We start from the raw sequence: 18,709 nt of genomic DNA on the forward strand, positions 1-18,709 counted from the left end.
TATTTTCTCGTGGTATGCTGGCATAAATCGGTGCAGGAATTTGCTAGCAGTAAGCGACCGATAATGGGTTATTTTTCGGCAGCTGCGTTGGGCATTGGTCTGGCAAATACGCACATGGAAAGCATTAGGAAATGGGCGTATTTTCTCGTGGTATGCTGGCATAAATCGGTGCAGGAATTTGCTAGCAGTAAGCGACCGATATTGGGTTATTTTTCGGCAGCTGCGTTGGGCATTGGTCTGGCAAAAACGCACACGTAAAGCATTAGGAAATGGGCGTATTTTCTCGTGGTATGCTGGTGTGGATCGGTGCAGGAATTTGCTAGCAGTAAGCGACCGATAATGTGTTGTTTTTCCGTAGATTCGTTGGGGATTGGTCTGGCAAAAACGCACACGTAAAGCATTAGGAAATGGGCGTATTTTCTCGTGGTATGCTGGTGTGGATCGGTGCAGGAATTTGCTAGCAGTAAGCGACCGATAATGTGTGGTTTTTCCGTAGATGCGCTGGGGATCGGTCTGGCAAATTCGCACACGGAAAGCATTAGGAAATGGGTGTATTTTCTCATGGTATGCTGGTATGGATCGGTGCAGGAATTTGCTAGCAGTAAGCGACCGATAATGGGATATTTTTCGGCAGCTGCGTTGGGCATTGGTATGGCACATACGCACACGCAAATACGCAAAAATGGGCGTATTTTCTCGTGGTATGCTGGCATGATTCGGTGCATGAATCTGCTTGCAGTAAGCGACCGATAATGTGTTATTTTTCCGTAGATGCGTTGGGGAACGGTCTTGCAAATACGCACACGTTAAGCATTAGGAAATGGGCGTATTTTCTCGTGGTATGCTGGTATGGATCGGTGCAGTAATTTGCTAGCAGTAAGCGACCGATAATGTGTGGTTTTTCCGTAGATGCTTTGGGAATCGGTCTGGCAAATACGCACACGGAAAGCATTAGGAAATTGTCGTATTTTCTCGTGGTATGCTGGCATAAATCGGTGCAGGAATTTGCTAGTACTAAGCGACCGATAATGGGTTATTTTTCGTCGATGCGTTGGGGATTGGTCTGGCAAATACGCACACGGAAAGCATTAGGAAATGGGCGTATTTTCTCGTGGTATGCTGGCATGATTCGGTGCAGAAATTTGCTAGCAGTAAGCGACCGATAATGTGTTGTTTTTCCATAGATGCGCTGGGGATTAGTGTGGCAAATACGCACACGGAAAGCATTAGGAAATGGGCGTATTTTCTCGTGGTATGCTGGTATGAATCGGTGCAGAAATTTGCTAGCAGTAAGCGACCGATAATGTGTTGTTTTTTCGTCGATGCTTTGGGGATCGGTCTTGCAAATACGCACATGGAAAGCATTAGGAAATGGGCGTATTTTCTCGTGGTATGCTGGTATGAATCGGTGCAGAAATTTGCTAGCAGTAACCGACCGATAATGGGATATTTTTCGGCAGCTGCGTTGGGCATTGGTCTGGCAAATACGCACACGGAAAGCATTAGGAAATGGGCGTATTTTCTCGTGGTATGCTGGCATAAATCGGTGCAGGAATTTGCTAGCAGTAAGCGACCGATATTGGGTTATTTTTCGGCAGCTGCGTTGGGCATTGGTCTGGCAAATACGCACACGTAAAGCATTAGGAAATGGGCGTATTTTCTCGTGGTATGCTGGTGTGGATCGGTGCAGGAATTTGCTAGCAGTAAGCGACCGATAATGTGTTGTTTTTCCGTAGATGCGTTGGGGATTGGTCTGGCAAAAACGCACATGTAAAGCATTAGGAAATGGGCGTATTTTCTCGTGGTATGCTGGTGTGGATCGGTGCAGGAATTTGCTAGCAGTAAGCGACCGATAATGTGTTGTTTTTCGGTAGATGCGATGGGCATTGGTCTGGCAAAAACGCACACGGAAAGCATTAGGAAATGGGCATGGTATGCTCGTGGTATGCTGGTGTGGATCGGTGCAGAAATTTGCTAGCAGTAAGCGACCGATAATGTGTGGTTTTTCCGTAGATGCGCTGGGGATCGGTCTGGCAAATACGCACACGAAAAGCATTAGGAAATTGTCGTATTTTCTCGTGGTATGCTCGTATGGATCGGTGCAGGAATTTGCTAGCAGTAAGCGACCGATAATGGGTTATTTTTCGGCAGCTGCGTTGGGCATTGGTCTGGCACATACGCACACGCAAATACGCAAAAATGGTCGTACTTTCTCGCACACGAAAAGCATTAGGAAATTGTCGTATTTTCTCGTGGTATGCTCGTATGGATCGGTGCAGGAATTTGCTAGCAGTAACCGACCGATAATGGGATATTTTTCGGCAGCTGCGTTGGGCATAGGTCTTGCAAATACGCACATGGAAAGCATTAGGAAATGGGCGTATTTTCTCGTGGTATGCTGGTGTGGATCGGTGCAGGAATTTGCTAGCAGTAAGCGACCGATAATGTGTTGTTTTTCCGTAGATGCGTTGGGGATTGGTCTGGCAAAAACGCACACGTAAAGCATTAGGAATTGGGCGTATTTTCTCGTGGTATGCTGGTGTGGATCGGTGCAGGAATTTGCTAGCAGTAAGCGACCGATAATGTGTTGTTTTTCGGTAGATGCGATGGGCATTGGTCTGGCAAAAACGCACACGGAAAGCATTAGGAAATGGGCATGGTATGCTCGTGGTATGCTGGCATGATTCGGTGCATGAATCTGCTAGCAGTAAGCGACCGATAATGTGTGGTTTTTCCGTAGATGCGTTGGGGTTCGGTCTGGCAAATACGCACACGAAAAGCATTAGGAAATTGTCGTATTTTCTCGTGGTATGCTCGTATGGATCGGTGCAGGAATTTGCTAGCAGTAACCGACCGATAATGGGATATTTTTCGGCAGCTGCGTTGGGCATTGGTCTTGCAAATACGCACATGGAAAGCATTAGGAAATGGGCGTATTTTCTCGTGGTATGCTGGTATGAATCGGTGCAGAAATTTGCTAGCAGTAACCGACCGATAATGGGATATTTTTCGGCAGCTGCGTTGGGCATTGGTCTGGCAAATACGCACACGGAAAGCATTAGGAAATGGGCGTATTTTCTCGTGGTATGCTGGTGTGGATCGGTGCAGGAATTTGCTAGCAGTAAGCGACCGATAATGTGTTGTTTTTTCGTAGATGCGCTGGGGATTGGTGTGGCAAAAACGCACACGGAAAGCATTAGGAAATGGCCGTATTTTCTCGTGGTATGCTTTTTATGAATCGGTGCAGCATTCTGCTAGCAATAAGCCACTATTAATGGGTTTTATTTCGGTAGACGCATTGGGGATTGGTCTGGCAAATACGCGCACGGTAAGCATTAGGAATGGGTCGTATTTTCTCGTGGTATGCTGGCATGATTCGGTGCATTAATCTGCTAGCAGTATGCGACCGATAATGTGTTTTTTTCATAGATGCGCTGGAGGTCGGTCTGGCAAAAACGCACACGAAAAGCATTAGGAAATTGTCGTATTTTCTCGTGGTATGCTGGCATAAATCGATGCAGGAATTTGCTAGCAGTAAGCGACCGATAATGGGTTATTTTTCGGCAGCTGCGTTGGGCATTGGTCTGGCAAATACGCACACGTAAAGCATTAGGAAATGGGCGTATTTTCTCGTGGTATGCTGGCATAAATCGGTGCAGACATTTGCTAGCAGTAAGCGACCGATACTGTGTTGTTTTTTCGTACATGCGTTATTGATCGGTCTTGCAAATACGCACACGGAAAGCATTAGGAAATGGGCGTATTTTCTCGTGGTATGCTGGTATGAATCGGTGCAGAAATTTGCTAGCAGTAAGCGACCGATACTGTGTTGTTTTTTCGTACATGCGTTGGGGATCGGTCTTGCAAATACGCACACGGAAAGCATTAAGAAATGAACGTATTTTCTCGTGGTATGTTGGTATGAATCGGTGCAGAAATTTGCTAGCAGTAAGCGACCGATAATGTGTTGTTTTTCCGTAGATGCTTTGGGGATCGGTCTGGCAAATACGCACACGAAAAGCATTAGGAAATGGGCGTATTTTCTCGTGGTATGCTGGCATAAATCGGTGCAGGAATTTGCTAGCAGTAAGCGACCGATAATGTGTTGTTTTTTCGTAGATGCGTTATTGATCGGTCTTGCAAATACGCACACGGAAAGCATTAGGAAATGGGCGTATTTTCTCGTGGTATGCTGGTATGAATCGGTGCAGAAATTTGCTAGCAGTAAGCGACCGATAATGGGATATTTTTCGGCAGCTGCGTTGGGCATTGGTCTGGCAAAAACGCACACGGAAAGCATTAGGAAATGGGCGTATTTTCTCGTGGTATGCTGGCATAAATCGGTGCAGGAATTTGCTAGCAGTAAGCGACCGATAATGTGTGGTTTTTCCTTAGATGCTTTGGGAATCGGTCTGGCAAATACGCACACGGAAAGCATTAGGAAATTGTCGTATTTTATCGTGGTATGCTGGCATAAATCGGTGCAGGAATTTGCTAGCAGTAAGCGACCGATAATGGGTTATTTTTCGGTAGATGCGTTAGGCATTGGTCTGGCAAAAACGCACACGGAAAGCATTAGGAAATGGTCGTATTTTCTCGTGGTATGCTGGCATAAATCGGTGCAGGAAATTGCTAGCAGTATGCGACCGATAATGGGTTATTTTTCGGTAGATGCGTTGGGCATTGGTCTGGCAAAAACGCACACGGAAAGCATTAGGAAATGGGCGTATTTTCTCGTGGTATGCTGGCATAAATCGGTGCAGGAATTTGCTAGCAGTAAGCGACCGATAATGGGTTATTTTTCGGTAGATGCGTTGGGCATTGGTCTGGCAAAAACGCACACGGAAAGCATTAGGAAATGGTCGTATTTTCTCGTGGTATGCTGGCATAAATCGGTGCAGAAATTTGCTAGCAGTAAGCGACCGATAATGGGATATTTTTCTGTACATGCGTTGGGCATTGGTCTGGCAAAAACGCACACGGAAAGCATTAGGAAATGGGCGTATTTTCTCGTGGTATGCTGGTATGAATCGGTGCAGAAATTTGCTAGCAGTAAGCGACCGATAATGTGTTGTTTTTTCGTAGATGCGTTAGGGATCGGTCTTGCAAAAACGCACACGGAAAGCATTAGGAAATGGGCGTATTTTCTCGTGGTATGCTGGTATGGATCGGTGCAGGAATTTCCTAGCAGTAAGCGACCGATAATGTGTTGTTTTTCCGTAGATGCGTTGGGGATCGGTCTGGCAAATACGCACACGGAAAGCATTAGGAAATGGGCGTATTTTCTCGTGGTATGCTGGTATGAATCGGTGCAGAAATTTGCTAGCAGTAAGCGACCGATAATGTGTTGTTTTTCGTACATGCTTTAGGGATCGGTTTTGCAAATACGCACACGGAAAGCATTAAGAAATTGTCGTATTTTCTCGTGGTATGCTGGTGTGAATCGGTGCAGAAATTTGCTAGCAGTAAGCGACCGATAATGTGTTGTTTTTCGTACATGCGTTGGGGATCGGTCTTGCAAATACGCGCACGGAAAGCATTAGGAAATGGGCGTATTTTCTCGTGGTATGCTGGTATGAATCGGTGCAGAAATTTGCTAGCAGTAAGCGACCGATAATGTGTTGTTTTTTTCGTAGATGCGTTGGGGATCGGTCTTGCAAATACGCACATGCAAAGCATTAGGAAATGGGCGTATTTTCTCGTGGTATGATGGTATCGATCGGTGCAGGAATTTGCTAGCAGTATGCGACCGATAATGTGTTGTTTTTCCGTAGATGCGCCGAGGATCGGTCAGGCAAATACGCACACGGAAATCATTAGGAAATGGGCGTATTTTCTCGTGGTATGCTGGTGTGGATCGGTGCTGGAATTTGCTAGCAGTAAGCGACCGATAATGTGTTGTTTTTCCGTAGATGCGCTGGGGATTGGTGTGGCAAAAACGCACACGGAAAGCATTAGGAAATGGCCGTATTTTCTCGTGGTATGCTGGTATGGATCGGTGCAGCATTCTGCTAGCAATAAGCCACTATTAATGGGTTTTATTTCGGTAGACGCATTGGGGATTGGTCTGGCAAATACGTACACGGTAAGCATTAGGAATTGGTCGTATTTTCTCCTGGTATGCTGGCATGATTCGGTGCATGAATCTGCTAGAAGTATGCGACCGATAATGTGTTGTTTTTTCATAGATGCGCTGGAGATCGGTCTTGCAAATACGCACACGGAAAGCATTAGGAAATGGGCGTATTTTCTCGTGGTATGCTGGTATGAATCGGAGCAGAAATTTGCTAGCAATAAGCGACCGATAATGTGTTGTTTTTCGTACATGCGTTGGGGATCGGTCTTGCAAATACGCGCACGGAAAGCATTAGGAAATGGGCGTATTTTCTCGTGGTATGATGGTATCGATCGGTGCAGGAATTTGCTAGCAGTATGCGACCGATAATGTGTTGTTTTTCCGTAGATGCGCCGAGGATCGATCAGGCAAATACGCACACGGAAATCATTAGGAAATGTCCGTATTTTTTCATAGTATGGTGGCATAAATCGGTGCAGGAATCTGCTAGCAATAAGCAACCGATAATGTGTGTTTTTTTCGTAGATGCGTTGGGGATCGGTCAGGCAAATACGCATACGGAAAGCATTAGGAAATGGGCGTATTTTCTCGTGGTATGCTGGTATGAATCGGTGCAGAAATTTGCTAGCAGTAAGCGACCGATAATGTGTTGTTTTTCGGTAGATGCTTTGGGGATCGGTCTTGCAAATACGCACACGGAATGCATTAGGAAATGGGCGTATTTTTTCGTGGTATGCTGGTATGAATCGGTGCAGAAATTTGCTAGCAGTAAGCGACCGATAATGTGTGGTTTTTCCGTAGATGCTTCTGGAATCGGTCTGGCAAATACGCACATGGAAAGCATTAGGAAATGGGCGTATTTTCTCGTGGTACGCTGGTATGAATTGGTGCAGAAATTTGCTAGCAGTAAGCGACCGATAATGTGTTGTTTTTCGGTAGATGCGTTGGGCATTGGTCTGGCAAAAACGCACACGTAAAGCATTAGGAAATGGGCGTATTTTCTCGTGGTATGCTGGTGTGGATCGGTGCAGGAATCTGCTAGCAGTAAGCGACCGATAATGGGTTATTTTTCGGTAGATGCGATGGGGATTGGTCTGGCAAATACGCACACGGAAAGCATTAGGAAATTGTCGTATTTTCTCGTGGTATGCTGGCATAAATCGGTGCAGGAATTTGCTAGCAGTAAGCGACCGATAATGGGTTATTTTTCGGCAGCTGCGTTGGGCATTGGTCTGGCAAAAACGCACACGGAAAGCATTAGGAAATGGGCGTATTTTCTCGTGGTATGCTGGTGTGGATCGGTGCTGGAATTTGCTAGCAGTAAGCGACCGATAATGTGTTGTTTTTCCGTAGATGCGCTGGGGATTGGTGTGGCAAAAACGCACACGGAAAGCATTAGGAAATGGCCGTATTTTCTCGTGGTATGCTGGTATGGATCGGTGCAGCATTCTGCTAGCAATAAGCCACTATTAATGGGTTTTATTTCGGTAGACGCATTGGGGATTGGTGTGGCAAATACGCACACGGTAAGCATTAGGAATTGGTCGTATTTTCTCCTGGTATGCTGGCATGATTCGGTGCATGAATCTGCTAGAAGTATGCGACCGATAATGTGTTGTTTTTTCATAGATGCGCTGGAGATCGGTCTGGCAAATACGCACACGAAAAGCATTAGGAAATTGTCGTATTTTCTCGTGGTATGCTGGCATAAATCGGTGCAGGAATTTGCTAGCAGTTAGCGACCGATAATGGGTTATTTTTCGGCAGCTGCGTTGGGCATTGGTCTGGCAAATACGCACACGTAAAGCATTAGGAAATGGGCGTATTTTCTCGTGGTATGCTGGCATAAATCGGTGCAGAAATTTGCTAGCAGTAAGCGACCGATAATGTGTTGTTTTTCCGTGGATGCGCTGGGGATTAGTGTGGCAAATACGCACACGGAAAGCATTAGGAAATGGGCGTATTTTCTCGTGGTATGCTGGTATGAATCGGTGCAGAAATTTGCTAGCAGTAAGCGACCGATAATGTGTTGTTTTTTCGTACATGCGTTGGGGATCGGTCTTGCAAATACGCACACGGAAAGCATTAAGAAATGGGCGTATTTTCTCGTGGTATGCTGGTATGAATCGGTGCAGAAATTTGCTAGCAGTAAGCGACCGATAATGTGTTGTTTTTCCGTAGATGCGTTGGGGATCGGTCTGGCAAATACGCACACGAAAAGCATTAGGAAATGGGCGTATTTTCTCGTGGTATGCTGGCATAAATCGGTGCAGGAATTTGCTAGCAGTAAGCGACCGATAATGTGTTGTTGTTTCGTAGATGCGTTGGGGATCGGTCTTGCAAATACGCACACGGAAAGCATTAGGAAATGGGCGTATTTTCTCGTGGTATGCTGGTATGAATCGGTGCAGAAATTTGTTAGCAGTAAGCGACCGATAATGTGTTGTTTTTCCGTAGATGCGCTGGGGATCGGTCTTGCAAATACGCACACGGAAAGCATTAAGAAATGGGCGTATTTTCTCGTGGTATGCTGGCATAAATCGGTGCAGGAATTTGCTAGCAGTAAGCGACCGATAATGTGTTGTTTTTCCGTAGATGCGTTGGGGATCGGTCTTGCAAATACGCACACGGAAAGCATTAGGAAATGGGCGTATTTTCTCGTTGTATGCTGGTATGGGTCGGTGCAGAAACTTGCTAGCAGTAAGCGACGGATAATGTGTTGTTTTTCGTACATGTTTTGGGGATCGGTCTGGCAAATACGCACACGGAAAGCATTAAGAAATGGGCGTATTTTCTCGTGGTATGCTGGTATGAATCGGTGCAGAAATTTGCTAGCAGTAAGCGACCGGTAATGTGTTGTGTTTCCGTAGATGCGTTGGGGATCGGTCTGGCAAATACGCACATGGAAGGCATTAGGAAATGGGCGTATTTTCTTGTGGTATGCTGGCATAAATCGGTGCAGGAATTTGCTAGCAGTAAGCGACCGATAATGTGTTGTTTTTCCGTAGATGCGTTGGGGATCGGTCTTGCAAATACGCACACGGAAAGCATTAGGAAATGGGCGTATTTTCTCGTGGTATGCTGGCATAAATCGGTGCAGGAATTTGCTAGCAGTAAGCGACCGATAATGTGTTGTTTTTCCGTAGATGCGTTGGGGATCGGTCTTGCAAATACGCACACGGAAAGCATTAGGAAATGGGTGTATTTTCTCGTGGTATGCTGGTGTGGATCGGTGCAGAAATTTGCTAGCAGTAAGCGACCGATAATGTGTGGTTTTTCCTTGGATGCTTTGGGAATCGGTCTGGCAAATACGCACACGGAAAGCATTAGGAAATTGTCGTATTTTCTCGTGGTATGCTGGCATAAATCTGTGCAGGAATTTGCTAGCAGTAAGCGACCAATAATGTGTTATTTTTCGGTAGATGCGTTGGGCATTGGTCTGGCAAAAACGCACATGGAAAGCATTAGGAAATGGTCGTATTTTCTCGTGGTATGCTGGCATAAATCGGTGCAGGAATTTGCTAGCAGTAAGCGACCGATAATGGGTTATTTTTCGGTAGATGCGTTGGGCATTGGTCTGGCAAAAACGCACACGGAAAGCATTAGGAAATGGGCGTATTTTCTCGTGGTATGCTGGCATGATTCGGTGCATGAATCTGCTAGCAGTAAGCGACGGATAATGGGTTATTTTTCGGTAGATGCGTTGGGTATTGGTCTGGCAAAATACGCACACGGTAAGCATTAGGAAATGGTCGTATTTTCTCGTGGTATGCTAGTATGAATCGGTACAGAAATTTGCTAGCAGTAAGCGACCGATAATGTGTTGTTTTTCCGTAGATGCGTTGGGGATCGGTCTTGCAAATACGCACACGGAAAGCATTAGGAAATGGGCGTATTTTCTCGTGGTATGCTGGTATGAATCGGTGCAGAAATTTGCTAGCAGTAAGCGACCGATAATGTGTTGTTTTTCCGTAGATGCGTTGGGGATCGGTCTTGCAAATACGCACATGGAAGGCATTAGGAAATGGGCGTATTTTCTCGTAGTATGGTGGCATAAATCGGTGCAGGAATCTGCTAGCAACAAGCTACCGATAATGTGTTGTTTTTTTCGTAGATGCGTTAGGGGTCGGTCTTGCAAATACGCACACGGAAAGCATTAGGAAATGGGCGTATTTTCTCGTGGTATGCTGGTATGAATCGGTGCAGAAATTTGCTAGCAGTAAGCGACCGATAATGTGTTGTTTTTCCGTAGATGCGTTAGGGATCGGTCTGGCAAATACGCACACGGAAAGCATTAGGAAATGGGCGTATTTTCTTGTGGTATGCTGGCATAAATCGGTGCAGGAATTTGCTAGCAGTAAGCGACCGATAATGTGTTGTTTTTTCGTAGATGCGCTGGGGATCGGTCTGGCAAATACGCACACGGAAAGCATTAGGAAATGGGCGTATTTTCTTGTGGTATGCTGGCATAAATCGGTGCAGGAATCTGCTAGCAGTAAGCGGCTGATAACGAGTTCTTCTGCTTCTCTTTTTGTAACTACTTTTTCATGAGTGCCGTGCTAAGCCAAAATTATTGGGCGTATCGTATAAAGCGTATTATTTGTTTGTGTTTCGGGCGCATACGCCTGCGCACTCTTGCTAACGATTGGTAACGGTCACCACAATTAAAAGCAAAGCTAATAAAATTAAATTAAATGAAAGAACACTGAAATAAATTTTAGCGAATATAATAAAATACAATTAATTTTATTGAGTTTGCTGAAATAGAATGTTTTTAAATTTAATTTCATGTAATATTATTTGCGTTATTTCAATTTGCTTGAAATTAATTGAATTAAATATTGTTTGCTATATTGATTTGACACAGATGTCACTCGACACAGATGTCATTCGACACTGATGTCACTCGAACATCCTGTTGCTTTGTAGGTGAAACCGCATATCAAGGATAAGAAAACGATAGCCGCATGATGTAAATTGCGAAGCTGAACGTGTGCGCTCATTGTGTGATCGATTTGGCTCGACAGCGCATTGTGAAGAACGGTGGCAAATTGTTCACGTTTCACAAGCTCTCCCTGATCTCTCAGGGATTAATCGGTCATTAATTTAATTTTTAGCTGAACCGTTTCCTGTACCGTCCTAAACAAGCAATGCAACAAGCTCGTCATGCGTCGTCTGTTCATAAGCCGAATGAACCATTGCTGTTGTTACTCAATCAACGTGTTAGACTATTGGTGAAGCTGGCCGTCCGGGATGAAAAATCGATAGCTGTTGTGATCGGCCTGGTTACCAACTATGTACACATGCTGTAAATTGCGAAGCTGACCGTGTGCGCTCATCGTGTGATCGATTTGGCTCGACAGCGCATTCTGAAAAACGTTGGCAAAACCTACACGTTTGATTAGTTCTCCCTGATCTTTCAGACAAGCAGAACTCCGTGTTTTTTTAAAGAAATGTTTTATCTTTTGGGGTTTGTTTACATTATTAAAAAGTTCCTCGCCTAGAGCTGGGTGTTGTTTCTGTTATGGGCATGGTTTTTGCCTTAAGCGAATTGCTACAATACGTTGTTTTAATCAGCAGAAATTTAACCTCAGTCGGAGGAAATCAAATCTACGCTTTTTGCGTTTTTATGTCGATAATTTACATTCATTTGTAAGTGGACGCAGGGCTTCTCTACATTTTTTTGACTTCGTGTTCAGTGGATCAGCGTATCAAAGAAGTACAGTGTTGATGTAGCACAAGCGTTCCGTGCGGGAGGTATTCAAGCACTTCGGGCGTATTCCGAGTGTGCCACACAGTAACACCCGCCTACGTGCAGTTGAAGGTCTGTAAGTTCGAGAAGGCTCGTGGTCGCGTTTAATAAGAATCAATTTGCATTTCCATAGAACATCAACATTTGCTAAAGCGTTGACCTGAAACAAACTTTATAAATGCAAATTTTATTTTACGTAACTGAATTTAATTTTATTTCATTCTATTAGCTTATCAATTAACACGACCGAATGACCGAGTGTCGAATGACATCGGTGTCAAATCAATATAGCAAACAATATTTAATTCAATTAATTTCAAGCAAATTAAAATAACGCAAATAATAATACATGAAATTCAATTTAAGAACATTTTATTTCAGCAAACTCAATAAAGTTAATTGTATTTTATTATATTCGCTAAAATTTATTTCAGTGTTCTATCATTTAATTTAATTTTATTAGCTTTGCTTTTAATTGTGGTGACCGTTACCAATCGTTACCAAGAGTGTGCAAGCATATGCGCTTGAAACATAAACAAGTAATTCGTTTTATTCGACACGCCCAATAATTTTGGCTTAGAACGGCACTCATGAAAAAGTAGTTACAAAAAGAGAAGCAGAAGAATTAGTTATCCGTCGCTTACTGCTAGCACATTCCTGCACCGATTTATGCCAGCATACCACGAGAAAATGCGACAATTTCCTAATGCTTTCCGTGTGCGTATTTGCCAGACAAATGAACAACGTATCTACGGAAAAATATCCCATTATCGGTCGCTTACTGATAGCAAATTCCTGCACCGATTTATGCCAGCATACCACGAGAAAATACGGCCAATGCTGCATTGGGGATCGGTCTGCAAATACGCACACGGTAAGCATTAGGAAATGGGCATATTTTCTCGTGGTATGCTGGCATGATTCGGTGCATTAATCTGCTAGCAGTAAGCGACCGATAATGTGTTGTTTTTTCATACATGCGCTGGAGATCGGTCTGGCAAAAACGCACACGAAAAGCATTAGGAAATGGGCGTATTTTCTCGTGGTATGCTGGTATGGATCGGTGCAGAAATTTGCTAGCAGTAAGCGACCGATGATGTGTTGTTTTTCGTAGATGCGTTGGGGATCGGTCTTGCAAATGGATCGGTGCAGGAATTTGCTAGCAGTAAGCGACCGATAATGTGTTGTTTTTCCGTAGATGCGTTGGGGATCGGTCTGGCAAATACGCACACGAAAAGCATTAGGAAATGGGCGTATTTTCTCGTGGTATGCTGGCATAAATCGGTGCAGGAATTTGCTAGCAGTAAGCGACCGATAATGTGTTGTTTTTTCGTACATGCGTTAGGGATCGGTCTTGCAAATACGCACACGGGAAGCATTAGGAAATGGGCGTATTTTCTCGTGGTATGCTGGTATGAATCGGTGCAGAAATTTGCTAGCAGTAAGCGACCGATAATGTGTTGTTTTTCGTACATGCTTTGGGGATCGGTCTTGCAAATACGCACACGGAAAGCATTAGGAAATGGGCGTATTTTCTCGTGGTATGCTGGCATAAATCGGTGCAGGAATTTGCTAGCAGTAAGCGACCGATAATGTGTTGTTTTTCCGTAGATGCGTTAGGGATCGGTCTTGCAAATACGCACACGGAAAGCATTAGGAAATGGGCGTATTTTCTCGTGGTATGCTGGCATGATTCGGTGCATTAATCTGCTAGCAGTAAGCGACCGATAATGTGTTGTTTTTTCGTCGATGCGTTAGGCATCGGTCTTGCAAATACGCACACGGAAAGCATTAAGAAATGGGCGTATTTTCTCGTGGTATGCTGGTATGAATCGGTGCAGAAATTTGCTAGCAGTAAACGACGGATAATGTGTTGTTTTTCCGTAGATGCGTTGGGGATCGGTCTGGCAAATACGCACACGGAAAGCATTAGGAAATGGGCGTATTTTCTCGTGGTATGCTGGCATAAATCGGTGCAGGAATTTGCTAGCAGTAAGCGACCGATAATGTGTTGTTTTTTCGTAGATGCGTTAGGGATCGGTCTGGCAAAAACGCACACGAAAAGCATTAGGAAATGGTCGTATTTTCTCGTGGTATGCTGGCATAAATCGGTGCAGGAATTTGCTAGCAGTAACCGACCAATAATGGGATATTTTTCGGCAGCTGCGTTGGGAATTGGTCTGGAAAAAACGCACACGGAAAGCATTAGGAAATGGGCGTATTTTCTCGTGGTATGCTGATGTGGATCGGTGCAGGAATTTGCTAGCAGTAAGCGACCGATAATGTGTTGTTTTTCCGTAGATGCGTTGGGAATCGGTCTGGCAAATACGCACACGGAAAGCATTAGGAAATTGTCGTATTTTATCGTGGTATGCTGGCATAAATCGGTGCTGGGGGGGATAATGGGTTATTTTCGGTAGATGCGTTGGGCATTGGTCTGGCAAAAACGCACACGGAAAGCATTAGGAAATGGGCGTATTTTCTCGTGGTATGCTGGTGTCTATCGGTGCAGGAATTTGCTAGCAGTATGCGACCGATAATGTGTTGTTTTTCGGCAGCTGCGTTGGGCATTGGTCTGGCAAAATCGCACACGGAAAGCATTAGGAAATGGGCGTATTTTCTCGTGGTATGCTGGCATGATTCGGTGCATTAATCTGCTAGCAGTAAGCGACCGATAATGTGTTGTTTTTTCATAGATGCGCTGGAGATCGGTCTGGCAAATACGCACACGAAAAGCATTAGGAAATGGTCGTATTTTCTCCTGGCATGCTGGCATAAATCGGTGCAGGAATTTGCTAGCAGTAAGCGACCGATAACGGGTTATTTTCGGTAGATGCGTTGGGGATTGGTCTGGCAAAAACGCACACGAAAAGCATTAGGAAATGGGCGTATTTTCTCGTGGTATGCTGGTATGGATCGGTGCAGAAATTTGCTAGCAGTAAGCGACCGATGATGTGTTGTTTTTCGTAGATGCGTTAGGGATCGGTCTTGCAAATACGCACACGGAAAGCATTAGGAAATGGGCGTATTTTCTCGTGGTATGCTGGTATGGATCGGTGCAGGAATTTGCTAGCAGTAAGCGACCGATAATGTGTTGTTTTTCCGTAGATGCGTTGGGGATCGGTCTGGCAAATACGCACACGGAAAGCATTAGGAAATGGGCGTATTTTCTCGTGGTATGCTGGCATAAATCGGTGCAGGAATTTGCTAGCAGTAAGCGACCGATAATGTGTTGTTTTTTCGTAGATGCGTTAGGGATCGGTCTGGCAAAAACGCACACGAAAAGCATTAGGAAATGGTCGTATTTTCTCGTGGTATGCTGGCATAAATCGGTGCAGGAATTTGCTAGCAGTAACCGACCAATAATGGGATATTTTTCGGCAGCTGCGTTTGGAATTGGTCTGGAAAAAACGCACACGGAAAGCATTAGGAAATGGGCGTATTTTCTCGTGGTATGCTGATGTGGATCGGTGCAGGAATTTGCTAGCAGTAAGCGACCGATAATGTGTTGTTTTTCCGTAGATGCGTTGGGAATCGGTCTGGCAAATACGCACACGGAAAGCATTAGGAAATTGTCGTATTTTATCGTGGTATGCTGGCATAAATCGGTGCTGGGGGGGATAATGGGTTATTTTCGGTAGATGCGTTGGGCATTGGTCTGGCAAAAACGCACACGGAAAGCATTAGGAAATGGGCGTATTTTCTCGTGGTATGCTGGTGTCTATCGGTGCAGGAATTTGCTAGCAGTATGCGACCGATAATGTGTTGTTTTTCGGCAGCTGCGTTGGGCATTGGTCTGGCAAAAACGCACACGAAAAGCATTAGGAAATGGTCGTATTTTCTCGTGGTATGCTGGCATAAATCGGTGCAGGAATTTGCTAGCAGTAACCGACCAATAATGGGATATTTTTCGGCAGCTGCGTTGGGAATCGGTCTGGCAAAAACGCACACGGAAAGCATTAGGAAATGGGCGTATTTTCTCGTGGTATGCTGGTGTCTATCGGTGCAGGAATTTGCTAGCAGTATGCGACCGATAATGTGTTGTTTTTCGGCAGCTGCGTTGGGCATTGGTCTGGCAAAATCGCACACGGAAAGCATTAGGAAATGGGCGTATTTTCTCGTGGTATGCTGGCATGATTCGGTGCATTAATCTGCTAGCAGTAAGCGACCGATAATGTGTTGTTTTTTCATAGATGCGCTGGAGATCGGTCTGGCAAATACGCACACGAAAAGCATTAGGAAATGGTCGTATTTTCTCCTGGCATGCTGGCATAAATCGGTGCAGGAATTTGCTAGCAGTAAGCGACCGATAACGGGTTATTTTCGGTAGATGCGTTGGGGATTGGTCTGGCAAAAACGCACACGAAAAGCATTAGGAAATGGGCGTATTTTCTCGTGGTATGCTGGTATGGATCGGTGCAGAAATTTGCTAGCAGTAAGCGACCGATGATGTGTTGTTTTTCGTAGATGCGTTAGGGATCGGTCTTGCAAATACGCACACGGAAAGCATTAGGAAATGGGCGTATTTTCTCGTGGTATGCTGGTATGGATCGGTGCAGGAATTTGCTAGCAGTAAGCGACCGATAATGTGTTGTTTTTCCGTAGATGCGTTGGGGATCGGTCTGGCAAATACGCACACGGAAAGCATTAGGAAATGGGCGTATTTTCTCGTGGTATGCTGGCATAAATCGGTGCAGGAATTTGCTAGCAGTAAGCGACCGATAATGTGTTGTTTTTTCGTACATGCGTTGGGGATCGGTCTTGCAAATTCGCACACGGAAAGCATTAGGAAATAAGCGTATTTTCTTGTGGTATGCTGGTATGAATCGGTGCAGAAATTTGCTAGCAGTAAGCGACCGGTAATGTGTTGTTTTTCGTACATGCTTTGGGGATCGGTCTTGCAAATACGCACACGGAAAGCATTAGGAAATGGGCGTATTTTCTCGTGGTATGCTGGTATGAATCGGTGCAGAAATTTGCTAGCAGTAAGCGACGGATAATGTGTTGTTTTTCCGTAGATGCGTTGGGGATCGGTCTGGCAAATACGCACACGGAAAGCATTAGGAAATGGGCGTATTTTCTCGTGGTATGCTGGCATAAATCGGTGCAGGAATCTGCTAGCAGTAAGCGACCGATAATGTGTTGTTTTTCCGTAGATGCGTTGGGGATCGGTCTTTCAAATACGCACACGGAAAGCATTAGGAAATGGGCGTATTTTCTCGTGGTATGCTGGTATGGATCGGTGCAGGAATTTGCTAGCAGTAAGCGACCGATAATGTGTTGTTTTTTCGTAGATGCGTTGGGGATCGGTCTTGCAAATACGCACACGGAAAGCATTACGAAATGGGCGTATTTTCTCGTGGTATGCTGGCATAAATCGGCGCAGAAATTTGCTAGCATTAAGCGACCGATGATGTGTGTTTTTTTTCGTAGATGGGTTGGGGATCGGTCTTGCAAATACGTACATGCAAAGCATTAGGAAATGGGCGTATTTTCTCGTGGTATGCTGGCATAAATCGGTGCAGGAATCTGCTAGCAATAAGCTACCGATAATGTGTGTTTTTTTCGTAGATGCGTTAGGGGTCGGTCTTGCAACTACGCACACGGAAAGCATTAGGAAATGGGCGTATTTTCTCGTGGTATGCTGGTATGAATCGGTGCAGAAATTTGCTAGCAGTAAGCGACCGATAATGTGTTGTTTTTCCGTAGATGCGTTAGGGATCGGTCTGGCAAATACGCACACGGAAAGCATTAGGAAATGGGCGTATTTTCTTGTGGTATGCTGGCATAAATCGGTGCAGGAATTTGCTAGCAGTAAGCGACCGATAATGTGTTGTTTTTTCGTAGATGCGCTGGGGATCGGTCTGGCAAATACGCACACGGAAAGCATTAGGAAATGGGCGTATTTTCTCGTGGTATGCTGGCATAAATCGGTGCAGGAATTTGCTAGTAGTAAGCGACCGATAAGGTGTTGTTTTTCCGTAGATGCTTTGGGGATCGGTCTGGCAAATACGCACACGGAAAGCATTAGGAAATGGGCGTATTTTCTTGTGGTATGCTGGCATAAATCGGTGCAGGAATTTGCTAGCAGTAAGCGACCGATAATGTGTTGTTTTTTCGTAGATGCGCTGGGGATCGGTCTGGCAAATACGCACACGGAAAGCATTAGGAAATGGGCGTATTTTCTTGTGGTATGCTGGCATAAATCGGTGCAGGAATTTGCTAGCAGTAAGCGACCGATAATGTGTTGTTTTTTCGTCGATGCGTTGGGGATCGATCTTGCAAATACGCACACGGAAAGCATTAGGAAATGGGCGTATTTTCTCGTGGTATGCTGGCATAAATCGGTGCAGGAATTTGCTAGCAGTAAGCGACCGATAATGTGTTGTTTTTTCGTAGATGCGCTGGGGATCGGTCTGGCAAATACGCACACGGAAAGCATTAGGAAATGGCCGTATTTTATCGTGGTATGCTGGCATAAATCGGTGCAGGAATTTGCTAGCAGTAAGCGACCGATAATGTGTTGTTTTTTCGTAGATGCGTTAGGGATCGGTCTTGCAAATACGCACACGGAAAGCATTAGGAAATGGGCGTATTTTCTCGTGGTATGCTGGCATAAATCGGTGCAGGAATTTGCTAGTAGTAAGCGACCGATAATGTGTTGTTTTTCCGTAGATGCTTTGGGGATCGGTCTGGCAAATACGCACACGGAAAGCATTAGGAAATGGGCGTATTTTCTTGTGGTATGCTGGCATAAATCGGTGCAGGAATTTGCTAGCAGTAAGCGACCGATAATGTGTTGTTTTTTCGTAGATGCGCTGGGGATCGGTCTGGCAAATACGCACACGGAAATCATTAGGAAATGGGCGTATTTTCTTGAG

The 18,709-nt window shown here is 44.9% G+C and overlaps 1 protein-coding gene across 2 annotated transcripts in view; it reads left to right on the forward strand.

Annotated features, from left to right (window-relative positions):
• Positions 1 to 18,709, forward strand: part of LOC125764445 (uncharacterized) — a 69,643-nt gene that overhangs the window by 35,959 nt on the left and 14,975 nt on the right. Inside the window, exon 1 of one of the 2 annotated variants that reach the window (XM_049428703.1) lies at positions 3,963 to 9,290. The exons of the other annotated variant lie outside the window; for it this stretch is intronic. Within the exon in view, the coding sequence (XP_049284660.1) occupies positions 3,963 to 5,369 (1,407 nt within the window). The 3' untranslated portion in view covers positions 5,370 to 9,290. Of the gene's footprint in view, positions 1 to 3,962; positions 9,291 to 18,709 lie in introns of those variants that run through there. 2 annotated transcript variants of the gene reach the window in all.

Source organism: Anopheles funestus, chromosome 2RL (assembly GCF_943734845.2).
Source record: "Anopheles funestus chromosome 2RL, idAnoFuneDA-416_04, whole genome shotgun sequence".
NCBI classification, from domain to species: Eukaryota; Metazoa; Arthropoda; class Insecta; order Diptera; family Culicidae; genus Anopheles; species Anopheles funestus.